This window comes from Elephas maximus, chromosome 1 (genome assembly GCF_024166365.1).
Source record: "Elephas maximus indicus isolate mEleMax1 chromosome 1, mEleMax1 primary haplotype, whole genome shotgun sequence".
NCBI lineage: Eukaryota > Metazoa > Chordata > Mammalia > Proboscidea > Elephantidae > Elephas > Elephas maximus.
In genome coordinates this window covers 87,611,849-87,626,176 of record NC_064819.1, presented here as the reverse complement: position 1 = coordinate 87,626,176, position 14,328 = coordinate 87,611,849, and the positions used below count along the sequence as shown (strand labels likewise).

The following is a 14,328-nucleotide window of genomic DNA, read 5'->3' as shown; positions in this document are numbered from 1 at the left end:
TCTTTTTGTTTGCTTCAACAGGTTAATTAAAGGTTTCATTGTTTGTTTTGCATATTTCCTGTAAAGTTTTTTGCCAGATTTGGAGTGTTTTATTTACTTGTTTTGCTATTTTTAATGTCTTATCTTGCATTATCTTTCATTTGTATATGAAGTCCATGGATTTCTATAGATCAATTTTACATCCAATATCTTGCTGATTTTCTTATTATTTATGCTGTGTTGTTGATGCTGCTATTGTCTTTGAGTTTAAATAAGAGTACTTTGGGGAATAAAATTATTAGCTCATGTATCTTCATTTAAGTACTCATGAATGTTGTTGCAGAGAAGTCTGGAACCGGCTTGACTTTTACCTTTAAATAAGATCATTTTGTTCAATTGACCGATTGGTATTCTTTTTTATCTTTAAAGTCCAGTAATTTTAATAGAACTTTTCCCACTCTGTTTTAATTTTTTTTTCTAACCTGAAACAAAGGAAGCATTTTTCAGTGTGTTGATCCATACCTTTGTTCATATCTTGTGAAGCACATTGTACCTTTTACTATTTTTTGATTCTATACTTCCGTGGCTACTTCTTTTCCTCAGTTTTAACGATCCTTACTTCTTTATTCCTTCCATTTCACCTGTGTCTATTTATTCTCCCTTCTGTGATTATAATTTTTATTTCTATTTCTTCTGTTCTTAATTTTTCCTTCTGTTTCCGGGATGAGTTCTACCAGCTCATGGTTTATTACCAATTGCTCTTTTACCGTATATTTTCTGACTTTTTGTACTTATGGCTTTTTAATGTTCAAGTTTCATAGAGTCAGTAATATTTTTAAGGTTTGCTTTTTTAAAAGTAATGACATTATGTTTAGTCACAATCCTTAACTCCTGCATGGCAACAATTTTGTAGTAAGTATTGTCATCTGCCATCTATTTTCTTATTACTTTCTTGGTTCCATCTTTTAGAATTTTGTACATTCCCTGAGGACTAAGGTGTGTCTGACCCAAGCCATAGTATTTTCAATCGCATCATATGCATGTGAAAGCTGGGCAATGAATAAGGAAGACCGAAGAAGAGTTGACACCTTCGAATTGTGATGTTGGTGAAGAATATTGAATATACCATGGACTGCCAAAAGAACGAACAAATCTGTATTGGAAGAAGTGCGGCCAGAATGCTCCTTAGAGGCAAGGATGGCAAGACTGCGTCTTACATACTTTGGACATGTTGTCAGGAGGGATCAGTCCCTGGAGAAGGACATCATGCTTGGCAGAGTACAGGGTCAGTGGAAAAGAGGAAGACCCTCAAAGAGCTGGATTGACATGGTGGCTGCAACGATGAGCTCAAGCATAACAACGATTGTAAGGATGGAGCAGGACCAGGCAGTGTTTTGTTCTGTTGTGCATAGGGTCGCTATGAGTCGGAACCGACTCGACGGCACCTAACAACAACAACAACAACAACATTCCCAATTATAGACTTTTTAAATTATTATTAAAGCCTGGTTCTCTCTTGATTATTCATTGTGAATCAATTTAGTTTTTGTTTTCCTAGATTAACTTTTTGTAGGAGATTCACATTGGAAAAAGGCAAGACTTTGTTCCAGGCCAGCAAAGATATTGTTTATGACCCAGCTTAAATGTGTTTGAGAGAGCTGTTTTGGCCTTCAGTTTTCTTCAGTCAACAGCTTTTCTGCTCTAGGTCTGCTATAATGAAGTCTCTGTACTCTTCAGTTTTCAACAACAGAACATTTCCTTCATAAGCACTTTACCTCCCTAATTTCTAGTTCTGCTTTTCCTAGATGCAACCCAGAGATCCAAGAAATTTTATATTCCCGGCCTTCATTCACCATTCAGGTTGCTGTAACAAGAGACAATATATTAATATTTCATATTAATTAATTAATACACAATCAATTGTTATAATTATAATCAATGTGTTAATATGCATGATATAGTAATGTATTATATAATTCTAATATAATTACAATGAGTATATTAATATGTGTAATATATATTAATATGCATCATATTAAGTATGATATATTGCTTTATACTGCAGACCTAGCCATTTGTTTAGGGGAAATGGGCTTTTTCTGTTATTTTTGAGTCCAGCAGTGATGGATATACTCTGTCTTAAGGCCCCCTTTACTCCTACTACTTTCAGAAATCATTATTTGGTGTTCTGGTTTGAGGAGGTATCTTAGATTATTTTGTTTTTGTTCTATTTATTAATTTTCAGTTTGGTTTTGAAAGAAGAAGGTAAAAAAAAAATTATTATTTTATCCAGCCCTAAGAACATTGGAATTTTTTTCTCCCATTGCTGATTTTCCTCTAAGATCATTACAGAGCTAATGTTCGTATGTTCCTGTAAGTTAATATCTCCAGCACAGGAAGCTAGTCAATTAAAAAAAAAAAAAGCTTATTAAATAGCAGTGGTAGTTATATTAGGTTACACTGTATAGTATTTTATGAATGGAAGTAAAAGGCAATATTTATAAATTCTACACTATGTTTCTTAGGCCTATCAAATGATTACCACTAGTGTTTCTGTTACTTTTATATGCATTACATTTCTTTCTCCCCAGATTCATTTGGGACTCACACTGCCAAATAGGCTGCTCTATGCTGAAATCATGGAGACCTGGTGGCATGGTGGATAAGCGATTGCCTGCTAACCAAGAGTCCAGCAGTTTGAATCCACTAGCGGCTTCTTAGAAACCCTATGGGGCAGTTCTACTCTGTCCTATAGGGTCTGTATGAATTGGAATCAATTTGATGGCAAGGGGTAATGCTGAAATCATAAATATCTTTGTCAGTGAAGTGTCTTTCAAAACTTCGCATCATTAATAAGAAGATACGTTCAATTAAAAAAGCAAGGCATTGAGTTAGAAGATGTAGAATGTATGGTTCATCTGTAGCTGTAGTGCAATGGATGGTTTTTAGATGATCTTTCTCACCATGGTCTTGTAACTCCCACCAAATGATTGGATGGGACTATGCAAATGAAGTGTTGTGGCCCACCAAAGGAATTGGATAGCTTGCTAATAATGCTAGTAAGGTTTACGGCACCTTGTGGGGGTGGGATCTTGTAAAAAAAAAAAAATGCATGGAACTCTAACTAGTGGATTAGTCAGTTTTGCCGTTCTGCTAGGCTTAAAGAGAGACACACAGAGAGAGAAAGAAGCTGTAATATGGAAGACAAGGAGACACAGCAGTGCAACAGTAGCAAGGGCAATAGTAGCACAAGATGGCAGGAACCGGGAGACTGGCACCAGACAGCTGTGGTGGGGCTTGCTGGTCCTTGGAACTAAGAGTTGTAACTCTTGCCAAAGAAGGTCCCAAGCAGGGCTCAGCAGCAGAAGGCGAGAAGTTGTCCTGATCCAAGAACTGTCTCCTGAGTAGTATCTAACCCTGGATTGTAAACTGTGGCTTCCCTAATAAACTCCACAATTGTGAGTGTTGTCTGTGAGTTCTGTGTGGCCATTGCAATGAATTATCAATCCCAGCAGAGAAGTAGAGAGTGCCGTGGGAGGGACAGCTAGTGTCAGAATTGGTAAAATGTTGGAGAGAGGGGGTAAGTCTGACCTCTGCCTCACAGGAATCAGCTGTGGGCTGTTGATCTTAATTCTCCTTCCTCCTTGTGAAGTTAGAGGAGGTCAGATGCTGCTGCCACATCATTTTTACAGTAGTATTTGTTACTTGTTCACACTGGACTTATCCCATGACTTCTATGACACTGAATTTTCAACCATATAAAGAAAACATCTATCAAAAATGGTTTAAGAATAAGACATTGTATACAAAAATGTTTTGTGACTAGTGAAGCACATACCAATTAAAACCATTATGATTTCTTTTACGCAGTTTAGCATCTTTTATAATAACAGTAATAGTAATGATTATTTTAATCTTTAACAGAAAGCAATTGACTGTGAAGACTGATAACTTATTTTCAGGGGGAATATTCTGTTTTGCTTTGCTTTGGTTTCTGGGTTTCTGGGCAATTATCTGTACACACTAATTGCTTACAAGGTACACAGAGTCCCCAAGTATTTCATTATTGCTCAAAAATTTCATCATTACTCTCAAGGAAAAACCCCTTACGATTCACATAACAGATGTGCATCCTTGTTGAATTCTTTTACACAGGAGGACCTCTGAACTGGGAGAGGTGACAGGCAAAAGAGCCTCCTTCCACAGATACAAAGACTCCCTGTGACAAGTGGGCAGAAGTGGCAGCAGTCTAGGGACATTACTGTTTGGTTTAGACACAATGAAGAATATTCATCTCTTTTACTTTAGAAAATAAAATTACTTTTATCTTCAGAATTGTTCTTGGCTGAATCATCAGCACTGAAAACCTTACTCAGCTCAATTAGGGTAAGTGGGGAGAAATTAGGTTGTCTTTAGTGATATTATAAGAAGTTTGTTTATGCAGTGATTTACATACAGCTTTCTGGCTTTTATACCAATGTCTCTTCCTTCAGTGGCATGTAACCCACTGCTGTCAAGTCAATTCCAAATCATAGTGATCCTATAGGACAGAGCAGAACTGCCCCATATGGTTTCCAAGGAGTGGCTGGTGGATTTGATCTGCTGATGTTTTGCTTAGCAGCCAAGCTCTTAATCACTGTGCCACGATAGCATATAGGACATCCTCTTATCTGTATGTTAATATCTTTTGTATTGGAGATGTTAAAAATGCAAATGGATATTCCTCTTTACTCATGTGTTTGTGCTTACATATCTATCCCATGATTTATTTTAAGAAATACTTATTAAGATACAGATACTTTAGGGGACATATGTCTAATAAAATAAATGTGTACCACATAAAAAAAGTCAGTAAATTTGTTGAATTCAGTTTTGAACTATGATATGTGAAATAAGTTGTAAATGTATGTGTTTATGTGAAGTGCTGATTTAAACCTATGTGTTGATGCTAAGCACACTAGTAAAATTGCATATTTGGAAATAGAGTAGGAAAGCGGGACTAGTACAGATAGACACCAGGGTTATCTATCTAAAGCTCGTAACTGAAGCCACAAAAACAAAGGAAAGCAAGGGAACAGAGTAAAGCAGATTTCTGATTAGAGAACTTTGGATAGAGGGGAAAGGGAAAATGAATGAGAGGGTGCAGTGGAGAAAAGTGAGGGAGAAAAATGAACTCAAAAGAAGTTATAATGAAGGTTCACGATACTGCTTTGGATGAGAGTAAAATTATTTCCAAAATGAGATATTGGTCAGCATTGTTTCATGGCACAGGTGAACTCAAGCACTTAAGATAATTGAGAATAGATTATTGGTTTTAGGAGTCAGGGCCACCTTTGCCTTTGTGATTGTGATCATATTTCTTTTTAATTAGTATATGTGAGAGAAGCCATGTTATATATTTGAAGATGTGATTTGAGTTATGTTTTAGGGAGAAGCTTCTCTTTAAGAGTTCAATAAAGGGGACAGGTAAAGATTACATGTCCACTTTTTTTTTTTCCTTTTTAAATCACAGTAAAAATGATATACAACAGAACATTTGCCAATTCAGCATTTTCTACGGGTACAATTCAGTGACACCAGTTACATTAATCAAGTTGTGCAACCATTACTAGAATCCCTTACCAAATTTTTCATCACCATTAACAGATTTCTCCTTTGCTCCTCTTCCTACCCCTGATAGCCACTAATAAACTCTGGTCTCTATGTATTTGCCTATTCTTGATATTTCATGTAAGTGTAGTATTGTATAATAGTTGTCCTTTTTTGATTGACATACTTCGCTAGGCATAATGTTTCAAGTTTCACTCATGTTGTAGCATGTATCATGATTTCATTTTTCTTTATAATTAAGTAACATTCTATTGAAGGAGCCCTGGTGGAGCAATGGTTAAGAACTCCCTGAAAGGTGGGTGGTTCGAACCCACCAGTGGCTCCTTGGGGGAAAAAAGACCTGGCAATCAACTCCCATAAGATTACGGTCTAGAAAACCCTATGAGGTAGTTCTACTCTGTCCTGTAGTGTCTCTATGAGCCACAAGCAACTCAATGGCACCTAACAACAGCAACAACAACATTCCGTTGTATGCATATGCCATATTTTTTTATCCATTTAACTGCTGATGCACATTTACGTTGTTTCCACCTTTTGGCTATTGTGAATAATGAACACCGGTGTACATGTGTCTGTTTGAGTCCCTGATTTCAAGACTCTTGGGTATATAATTAAGAGTGGAATTGCTTGTTTATATGGTAGCTCTATATTTAAATTTTGAAGAAAGTGCTAGAATGTATTCCACAGCTACTATAAAATTTTGCACTCCTACCAGCAATGAATGAGGATTCCAGTTTCTCCACATTCTTGCTAACATTTGTTGTTTTACACTTTTTTTTTAATATTAGCTTTTTTAGTAGGGGGTGAAGTGGTATTTCCCTGTGGTTGAATGGGGTCGCTATGAGTTGAAATCGACTCAATGGCAAATGAGGTTTTTTTATTTGTTTGGGGGTGGGTGGGGGAATAACTAATGAAATTGAGCATCCTTTCATGTTTTTGCTGGTCATCTGTATATATTCTTTGGTAAAATGTCTCTTCAAATTCTTTGCCCATTTTTTTTGATTGGCTTGTTTGTCTTTTTGTTGTTAAGTTGTAAGAGTTGTTCTTACATTCTGGATATTAAACTCTTATCCAATATATGGTTCCTAAACTTTTTCTCCACATTTGTAGGTTGTCTCTTCACTTTGCTGTTAAAGTCTTTTGTTGAACAAAAGATTTTAATTTTGATAAAGTCCAAATTATACATATTGTCTTCCGTTGTTCACTCTTTTGGTGTCATAACTGAGAATTCATGGTTAAAAACTAGGTCCCAAACCAATATCCCTATGTTTTCTTCTAATAGTTTATAGCTTTGGTTTCTACATTTAGGTCCTGGATCCACTTTGAATTAAATTTTGGATATGGTGTGAAGTTTAATTTCAACTTCATTATTTTGCATGTGGAGATCCAGTTGTCCCAAAACCATTTCTTAAAGAGAGTCTTCTTTTCCCATTGTAAGGACTCGGCATTCATGTTAAGATCATTTGACCATAGAAGTATGGGTTTATTTATGGACTTTCAATTCTATTCCATTTGTCTATTATCACACTAGTACCTGACTGGCCTGATTACTGTAACTTTATAGCATACATTAAAATCAGTAGGTGTGAGTCCCTCTGCTTTGCTCTTCTTCAAGACTGTTTTGGCTGTTTGGAACCCCTTGCAATTTCATATAACATTGAGAACTGGATTTTTCAATCTTTTCAAAGAAGGTCATTGGAATTTTGATGGGGATTGCATTGAATCTATGGATTGCTTTGAGTTGTTGTTGCTATTGGGTGCCATTGAGTAGGTTCCAACTCATAGCAACCCTATGTACAACAGAACAACACACTGCCCAGTCCTGTACCATCTTCACAACCATTGCTGTACTTGAGCCCATCATCACAGCCACTGTGTCAATCCATCTCCCTGAAGGTCTTCCTCTTTTTTGCTTACCTTCTACTTTACCAAGCATGATGCTCTTCGCCAAGGACTGGTCCCTCCTGATAGCATGTCCAAAGTATGTGAGATGAAGTCTTGCCATCCTTGCTTCTAAAGAGCATTCTCGCTGTACTTCTGCCAGGACATACTTATTTGTTCTTCTGGCAGTTCATGGTACAGTCAATATCCTTGCCCAACACCTAATTCAAAGACAGAAGACACAATTCTTCTTCCGTCTTCCTTATTCATTGTCCAGCTTTCACATATATATGAGATGATTGAAAATACCATAGCTTGGGTCAGGCACACCTTAATCCTCAAAGTGACATCTTTGCTTTTTACCACTTTAAAGAGGTCTTTTGCAGCAGATTTGCCCAATGCAATACATTGTTTGATTTCTTGACCTCTACTTCCATGGCTGTTGATTGTGAATCCAAGTAAAGTGAAGTCCTTAACAACTCCAATCATTTCTTCATTTATCATAATGTTGCTTATTGGTCCAGTTGTGAGGATTTTTGTTTTCTCTATGTTGAGGTGTAATCAATACTGAAGGCTGTAGTCTTTGGTCTTCATCAGTAAGTGCTTCAAGCCTTCTTCACTTTCAGCAAGCAAGGTTGGGTCATCTGCATATTGCAGGTGGTTAATGAATCTTCCTCCGATCCAGATTCCCCATTCTTCTTCATATAGTCCACCTTCTCGGATATTTGTTCAGTATACAGACTGTCTAAGTATGGTCAAAGAATACAACCACTATGTACACCTCTCCTGATTGTAAAACATGCAGTGTCCCCGTGTTCCATTCACTGCCTCTTGGTCTGTGCACAAGCTCCTCATGAGTACACTTAATTGTTCTAGAATTCCTATTCTTTGCAATGCTGTACATAATTTGTATTATCCATACAGTCAAATGGTTTTGCACAGTCAATAAAACACAGGTAAACACCTTTCCGGTATTCTCTACTTTCAGCCAAGATCCATCTGACATCAGCAATGATATCTTTTGTTCCATGTGCTCTTCTGAATCCAGCTTGAGTTTCTGGCAGTCTCTTGCCGATGTACTGTTGCAGCCATTTTTGAATTACCTTCAGAAAAATTTTACATGTGTGTGACAATAATGATTTTTTTTATAATTTCTGCGTTCTGTTGGATAACTTTTCTTCAGAATGGGCATAAATATGGATCTCTTCTAATCGGTTGGCCAGTTAGCTGTCATCCAAATTTCCTGGCACAGATGAGGGAGCACCTCCAGCACTGCATTCCTTTGTTGAAACATCTCACTTGGTATTTCATCAATTCCTGGAGCCTTGTTTTTTGCCAATGCCTTCAGTGCAGTTTGGACTTCTTGCTTCAATACCATCAGTTCTTGATACATGCCACCTCCTGAAATTGTTGAACATTGACCAACTCTTTTTTTGGCGCAGTGATTCTGTGTATTTCTTCCATCTTCTTTTGATGCTTCCTGCCTGGCTCAATATTTTGCCCATAGAATCCTTCAGTATTGCAACTTTTGCCTTGAATTTTTTCTTCAGTTCTTTAAGCTTGAGAAATACTGAGCATATTCTTCCCTTTTGGTTTTCTAACTCCAGGTCTTTGCACATTTCATTGTAATACATAACTTTTTCTTCTTGAAGAGCCCTTTGAAATCTCCTGTTCAATTCTTTTACTTCATCATTTCTTCCTTTTGCTTTGCTACTCTACATTCGGGAGTTTCAGAGTTTCTTCTGACAGCCATTTCGGTCTTTTCTTTCTTTTCTGTCTCTTTAATGATCTTTTGCTTTCTTCACTCCTTGATGTCATCCCACAACTAGTCTGGTAGTTAATGTTCATTGCACCAAATCTACTCTTGAGATGGTCTCTAAATTCAGATACGATATACTTAAGGTCATATTTTGGTCACATTTGATAGGGATTGTGTTGAATCCATAGATTGCTTAGGGTAATACTGACATTAACAATATCATGTCTTCCAATCTATGAGCATGGGATGTTTTTCCATTTATTTAGGTTTCCTTAATCTCTTTCAGTAACATTTTGTAATTTTCATTATATAAGTTGTTCACATCTCTGGTTAAATTTATTCTTAGATATTTTATTCTTTTAGATGCCATTGTAAATGGAATTGTTTTATTAATTTCCTTTCAAAATTGCTCATTGCTGGTGTATACAAATACAACTGATTTTCTGTGTTGACCTTGTACTCTGCAACATTGATTAATTCCTCTATTAGCTCTATAAGCTGTCTTGCGGTTTCATTGGGATTTTTTATATACAGGAACATGTCATCTGCAAATATGGATAGTTCTAATTTTTCCTTCCTGATTTGACTATCTTTTATTTATTTTTCTTGGTTTATTGCTCTAGCTAGAACTTCCACTACAATATTGAGTAGCAGTCATGAGAGTGGTCATCCTTGTCTTGTTTCTGATCTTAAGGGAAAAGCTCTTAATTTTTCTCCCTCGAGTATAATGTTGGCTGTCTGTTACTCCCTTGAGTATAATTTTTTGTAAATGCCCTTAATCATATGGGGAATTTCTCCTCTTTTCCTAGCTAGTTGAGTATTTTTATCATAAAATGGTGTTAGATTTTATCAAATGCTTTTTCTGCACTGATTGATATGACAATGTGATTCTTTTCCTTTGCACTCTTAACATGGTGTTTTACAGTGTTTTGTTTTCTAATGTTGAGCCCTAGCATCCCTGGAATAAATCTCACTTGGCCATGGTATATAATTCTTTTCATATGCTGTCGGATTTGGTTTTCTGGTATTTTGCTGAGGATTGTTGCAACTCTATTCATTAGGGAACTTGGTCTGTAGTTTTATTTTCTTGTGGCTATTTTATACAGATGCACTTTTAAAATGACAAATATTTACTGGCAACTTTATACCTAAACCTAGGACTAGGACTAGTTACTAGGAAATAAGCAAGAAAATAACATAACTTGAAAAGGTTTAGCACTTTGATTGCAATGTTACAGAATTGAACAGTTTTATAGACTGAGAGAATGATATAAAGGACTAGTACAACCTCAGTGTAAAAATAAGGAAGGAATAAAATTATGGAGAATAGGACTTTAAGAGACAGTAAATGATGAAATTAACAATACAGAAGAGGTCAAATAATATTTGCAATGAAAGAGATACTTTTATGGATCTCAGAAAAAATGAAAAGATAGGCATTAAAAAGGAGATAATTTAAAAATTTCAGATAAGAAATTATAAGAGGAGAGCTGTAGTTAGGTCTAGGTTGTTTATAGGTTAAGCAGTGGTTCTTAATTGAGATAATTTTGCCCCATAGGAGACATTTGTGAATTTCTGGAAACATTTTGGTTGTCACAACTGGGGAGAGGTGTTAAAGGGTATTGCCTACTGGTAGATACCAGAGATAGTGTTAAACATCATATAATATACAGAAAGCCCTCCACAACGAAAATTATCTGGTTTAAATGTCAGTACTACCAAGGTTGAAAAATCCTGAATTGGGAGAAAAAGAAACCAGCCGAGCGGTGGGTATTAAACCTAGGCTCCACTTATGAACCCAGAGGCAAGATATTTTTGTTACAGACACCTTATACTCTTCAACTGACCTTCAGTGTTGAGAAGGAAATATGTCAAATGCCACCCAGTTTCTTTATTCATCATTGTATTTAAGACTTCTGAGTTCATTATCATCATAAATACACATAGAAGGGAGAAGTATTTCTGATAAATCAGCTGGGAAATTATCTCAACAAAGAGATTAGCACTATGGTGAAGGGAATGGGCCCAGGAGAAAATTCTTGGTTTAAATGTTGGTACTAGCTAAGATTGAGTTACAAAGTAGAGAATGATGTTGATTTTCACGATACTATATGTTTTCCCTCATTCTAAGACACCTTGTCTCCAAGGTTGTAAATACATATTTTTAAAGCATGGCAAATGTATACCATAACATGATGAAAGGAGCAAATCAAACTTGCTGTCTACCTTCCTGTGGCATGTAAGATAATAAGAATGGTTATTCGTGTCTATCTCTCACGCAATCAACCAATAAATAAATAAAAGAGAATTTTTCAAGAGAGGTCACAGAAATTTCTATGTATGAAAATAACTCCAGGAAAATTTTATGATCAGTCAGTATTGGAAGTTGTTCCCTTTATTTTATTCAATGTTAATGTGACTTTGTTTTTTAGTGGAATGCTGCACAAAAATAATTATAGTAAAAAGGATCAAATGAGAAGATATTCATTTCAATTCTGCATTCTTTGGCATGCAGAGAAAATTCTTCCAGGAACGAACCAGTCATGTTAGAAGACAGTTAATGACATTAGATTTTACAAAGTTCTTTTTTATATAATCTTGCGATTGATACAGATTTCTAGGTTTTAGCAATCATTCTTTCCGGTTATAACCAGTATTTGAAGATCTCATTTGCTATTTAAAAAGCTATCCAATAATCTATCATTCTTGCTATCATAGCTTGAATGTTATATAGACCACTAAAAATGTTTAGATATTAGATATTAAAAAATGATACCCATACCTTGAATGCAGTGCTTGATTTTAGTCTGGCATTAAAGTTTGTGAATGTACGCACTGTGCATTCTAATATGTCAATTTTTCCATCCTCAGAATTGCTATTAAGGCAAGAAAAAAAAAGAATGATCAACAAGAGCTACTTCAATGGATTTATACTCCTTGGATTCACAGGGCACCCTCAGATAGAGATGATTATCTCTGGGGTTGTCTTTTTCTTCTACACCATTGCCTTGATGGGAAATATGGCCATCATCCTGCTGTCTTTCCTGGATGACCATCTCCAAACTCCCATGTACTTCGTCCTTAGAAATTTGGCAGCCTTAGATCTCTGTTACACCACAAACATAGTTCCACAGATGTTGGTCAATATCTGGGGTAAAAACAAGAGAATAACCTTTGGTGGTTGTGCCTTTCAACTTTTCACTGATATGGTACTGTGCTCAGTTGAATGTATCCTTCTAGCTGTAATGTCTTATGACAGGTTCAATGCTGTCTGCAAGCCTCTGCACTATATGGCTGTAATGAACTCACAGCTTTGTCAGGGATTGGTGGCCATGGCCTGGTTAGTTGGTGTTATTAACTGCATGATCCTTTCCCCCTATGCCATGAGCCTTCCGCGATGTGGAAACCACGACCTAGACCACTTTTTTTGTGAAATGTCTGCAATGATTAAGATTGCATGTGTGGACACCACAGCCATGGAGGTAACCACATTTTCCATGTGCCTCATTATAGTTCTTGTTCCTCTTCTTCTCATTCTGGTCTCATATCGCTTCATTGTTGTAGCTGTACTCAAGATCAAAACTGCAACAGGGAGACAAAAAGCATTTGGGACTTGTTCCTCCCATCTCATTGTGGTATCCATCTTCTATGGGACTCTAATCTACATGTACATACAACCAGGAAACAGTCCAAATCAGGATGAGGGTAAACTTCTCAGTATCTTTTATTCCATTGTTACCCCCAGCTTGAATCCACTGATCTACACACTAAGGAATAAAGAGTTCAAGGGGGCCATGAAAAGGCTGATTGGAAAAGAAAAACATTTCATGGACACAGCAGGACACTAACTATTTTCCCCAGCAATTTCCAACTTGAAACCTTATTTTGTAATCATCACCTAAGCAAAAGAATATAATCAGAGAAAATACAATAAAAATAAAATAAAATTCAATGCATTTATTGAATAATTAATACATGTTAACATAACATGTGTACAAAACCCATGTTCGACAGGAAATTACAAATGGAGTGCCAACATTAAAAATAACTTACACTGATGTACCGATTCTTTTGGATTATACACATCTGTTTCCCAAATTATATTAAAAGTGATCAATTTAACTCTAATCCTCTACTTTCGTTGTTCTTCCTGTCATTGTCATAAATTCAATGAGGCAAAAAGCTACTCTTAAAGCACTCTGTTTTAAGATACAACACCTTTGCCCTACCCAATCCTAGGAATATGTCCACAAAGGGATATCTCCAGCTTGAAGACAGCAGCAGAAAAACCAGTTATTAACCAAGAACGCCAAGGGTTCCAATTATCAATCATCTTAACAATGATTCCGAGGCATGAAACTTTTTTCCTAGGGTATATTCCTCTGTCTCAGATAACTACTCAAAGAGGAACACGATTCTTGTGATCACAAAAAGAAAACCTTTTTATATCAAGTTCCAGAACCGTCTTTAAGGTTATCATTTATATATACAAAGTACATGGATTTCTGTAGATTAATTTTACATTCCATTATCTTGCTGATGTTATTCTTACTACTTCTGCTGTATTGTTGTTGCTGCTATTGCCCCCTTTTTGTTTCAGTTAGGGTATTTCGGGGTATAAAATTATTAGCTCACACATCTTACTTTATAATTGTCATCATTGTTGCAGAGAAGTCTGGAATTGCCTGACTTTTATCTTTACATATGGTCATTTTGTCCAATTGACCAACTGATTATCTTTGAAGTCCAGTAACATTACTAATGTTTTAACCACTTTGAGTACTTTTTTTTAACCTGAAACAAAGTGAAAAATTTTCAGTCTGTAGATTTATGTCTTCTTTCCTATTTTCTAAAACACATCTTTCATTATTTGATTTTATACCTTCTTACTTATTTTTTCTCAATTTTAACTATTCTGCTTCTTCCATTATTTCAGCTGTGTTTATTCTCCTTTTGTTTCTATAACTTTAATTTTTATTTCTTCAGTTTTTAATTTTTCCTTCTCTTTATAGCCTGAGTTCTACCAACTCATGGTTCATACCCACTTACTATTTTGCCGTATATTTTCAGTTTTATGCTTTATGTCTAGTTTCATTCTG

At 35.9% G+C, this 14,328-nt stretch overlaps 1 protein-coding gene across 1 annotated transcript; it reads left to right on the top strand.

The window, feature by feature from the left end:
- The first annotated feature begins 12,129 nt into the window (after nucleotides 1-12,129).
- Nucleotides 12,130-13,077, top strand: LOC126064131 (olfactory receptor 2W1-like). Its single transcript, XM_049862847.1, has one exon. The coding sequence runs from the start codon at nucleotides 12,130-12,132 to the stop codon at nucleotides 13,075-13,077; it is 948 nt and encodes a 315-aa protein (XP_049718804.1).
- The last annotated feature ends 1,251 nt before the right edge of the window (nucleotides 13,078-14,328 follow it).

Excerpts from the sequence above, each read along its gene's own strand:
- LOC126064131 (XM_049862847.1), top strand. The coding sequence starts at position 12,130 with ATGATCAACAAGAGCTACTTCAATGGATTTATACTCCTTGGATTCACA.